Genomic DNA, 1,842 nt, shown 5'->3' on the forward strand with positions numbered 1-1,842 from the left:
GTTGTTATATAACTGTTATATTGCTCGTCCATTTTGATTTAATCGAAGCAGGTTATCGTTGCGTTTTAAAATTGTGCTTTACGTCACAAAGAATTATTTTGTTATTTTGTTTTCGATTCTTCATGCAAATAGAGAATGCCTCCGGAAACACTCAGAGCAGTTTCCATTTTATTTTTTGATTCCAAGATGGGTGTTCTTCATAATTTATAGAGGAAGTCTGCATTGGAGTTTCAAAAAACAAAAGAAAATAACAAATTTCAAAATAGCATAGTTGTCTCAACGTACTAACAACACCGGCCATCTCTTCTTAATGCCTCTTTGCTTGACACCAGCTTCAAGTAACTTGATTCCGCAAATGAGAGAATGCCACATCCTCATTACAAATTTCTCAGACCCATGGCCGAAAATCGGTTGAAGAAGCTCTGTCATTTCTGATGCAGACATGCGATCTTTGCTGAGACTCTGCATGATTTGATCTACCACCGTATTAGCTTTTCCCTGTGCAATGAACTCTCTTTGTGACGCTGATGCATGATAATCAAAGATACTCCATATAATTTCATCCTCCACCAGACCAGCTTCTTCTTTCTGCCTCATGAACTCCAACGTCTCTATCCATATTCCTTGTCGCATATTCGCATGCAGCTCATGCTGCCATCAAATTAATAAGCAGTCAATGGAAGATAGACCAAGAACCAAGAATTTCACAAATCATCGCATACACAGCCAAGGGACAACAAAAAATAGTTTGGCTAACCTTGTTATAAACATCCCAGTTTATCTTGCAAGAGAACAGCTCCTCCTTCGTTTTGGGCATTGTTTCATTAACCCGTTTGAGTTCACAAAGATTTTCATAGTCAAATGCCATCAGCAAATACTGCCGGTTCCGACTATACCTGTCACCAAATTGCTTGCTTATCCCCCTCTCTGTGTTGAACGTCTCTTCATCTAGTTGCGGATAGGGGGTTGGAACATCATATTCTGATAAGGTCACTGGTACAAACAACATTAACAGATATATTATTAGTATGGCCATCATATTCTTACACACTCAGCCCTAGAGCGGGCAACAAAAAAAGAGAACGTAGAAGTCCTTAAGATAATACCTTCCCCTGCTGACTTGATTCCAAAGATGAGGTTCCTCCACAAACCCCGCAAAAATCTTTCTGCGACCTCACAAACTCCGTAACCTCACTGGAAACCCATGGTCTCAATGTGTTGTCCAAATTTATCTGTTATCGAAGTCCACCAGTCAACAAGGAAAAATTTTAACAAATATTGCCTTTGCAATACGCGCGCCCGTGTAAACCAGAAATCAATATACTATTACTTAAGCTTCACTAGAGCTCACATAATTGTAAACCTAAATAGAATAATACACATCACAGCAAGAACCTCACCTTGTCAGACACAGCCCAATCTATGTCATAATTTAGCAACTCCTTAATCCCCCTCGAATCGCATCTCTTACCCGCACCAGTTCACAGAGCACCTCAAATTTATACGCTTTTATCAAACGAAAATATGCTGAATTGTGGCGTTTATTTCTTTCATACACACAACCAACACGATTCTTACTCTCCACACAAGTCCAAACTGAAGTTTGCCGACTTCCATCCAACATCTCTCTGTTTGGAGTAGCAGTGGAAATGGGTCGATGGAACCCTTTTGTGGATACAAAGTTCAAAAAAAAAAAATGCTTCAACAAACGACAAAGGCATTGACAGATATGAGAGAACCTCAAACAGAATCTGAGAAAAGGACAAGAAGAAACCAGCAATAAGTGAGTGTCAGGAATTGGTCATTTTTTTACCTGTCTCCAATATTTTCACTAGTATGACA

General features: G+C 39.3%; 1 protein-coding gene across 1 annotated transcript; it reads right to left on the minus strand.

Annotated features, from left to right (window-relative positions):
* Nucleotides 1–200: 200 nt before the first annotated feature.
* LOC113278027 lies at nt 201–1,558 on the minus strand. Its single transcript, XM_026526973.1, has 4 exons — nt 1,401–1,558; nt 1,107–1,232; nt 758–993; nt 201–651 (listed from the first exon to the last, which is right to left on the minus strand). Exons 3-4 carry the CDS (start codon nt 866–868, stop codon nt 277–279), a joined length of 486 nt encoding a protein of 161 aa, XP_026382758.1. The 5' UTR covers nt 869–993; nt 1,107–1,232; nt 1,401–1,558; the 3' UTR covers nt 201–276.
* Nucleotides 1,559–1,842: the final 284 nt, after the last annotated feature.

This window comes from Papaver somniferum, chromosome 5, assembly GCF_003573695.1.
Source record: "Papaver somniferum cultivar HN1 chromosome 5, ASM357369v1, whole genome shotgun sequence".
NCBI classification, from domain to species: domain Eukaryota; kingdom Viridiplantae; phylum Streptophyta; class Magnoliopsida; order Ranunculales; family Papaveraceae; genus Papaver; species Papaver somniferum.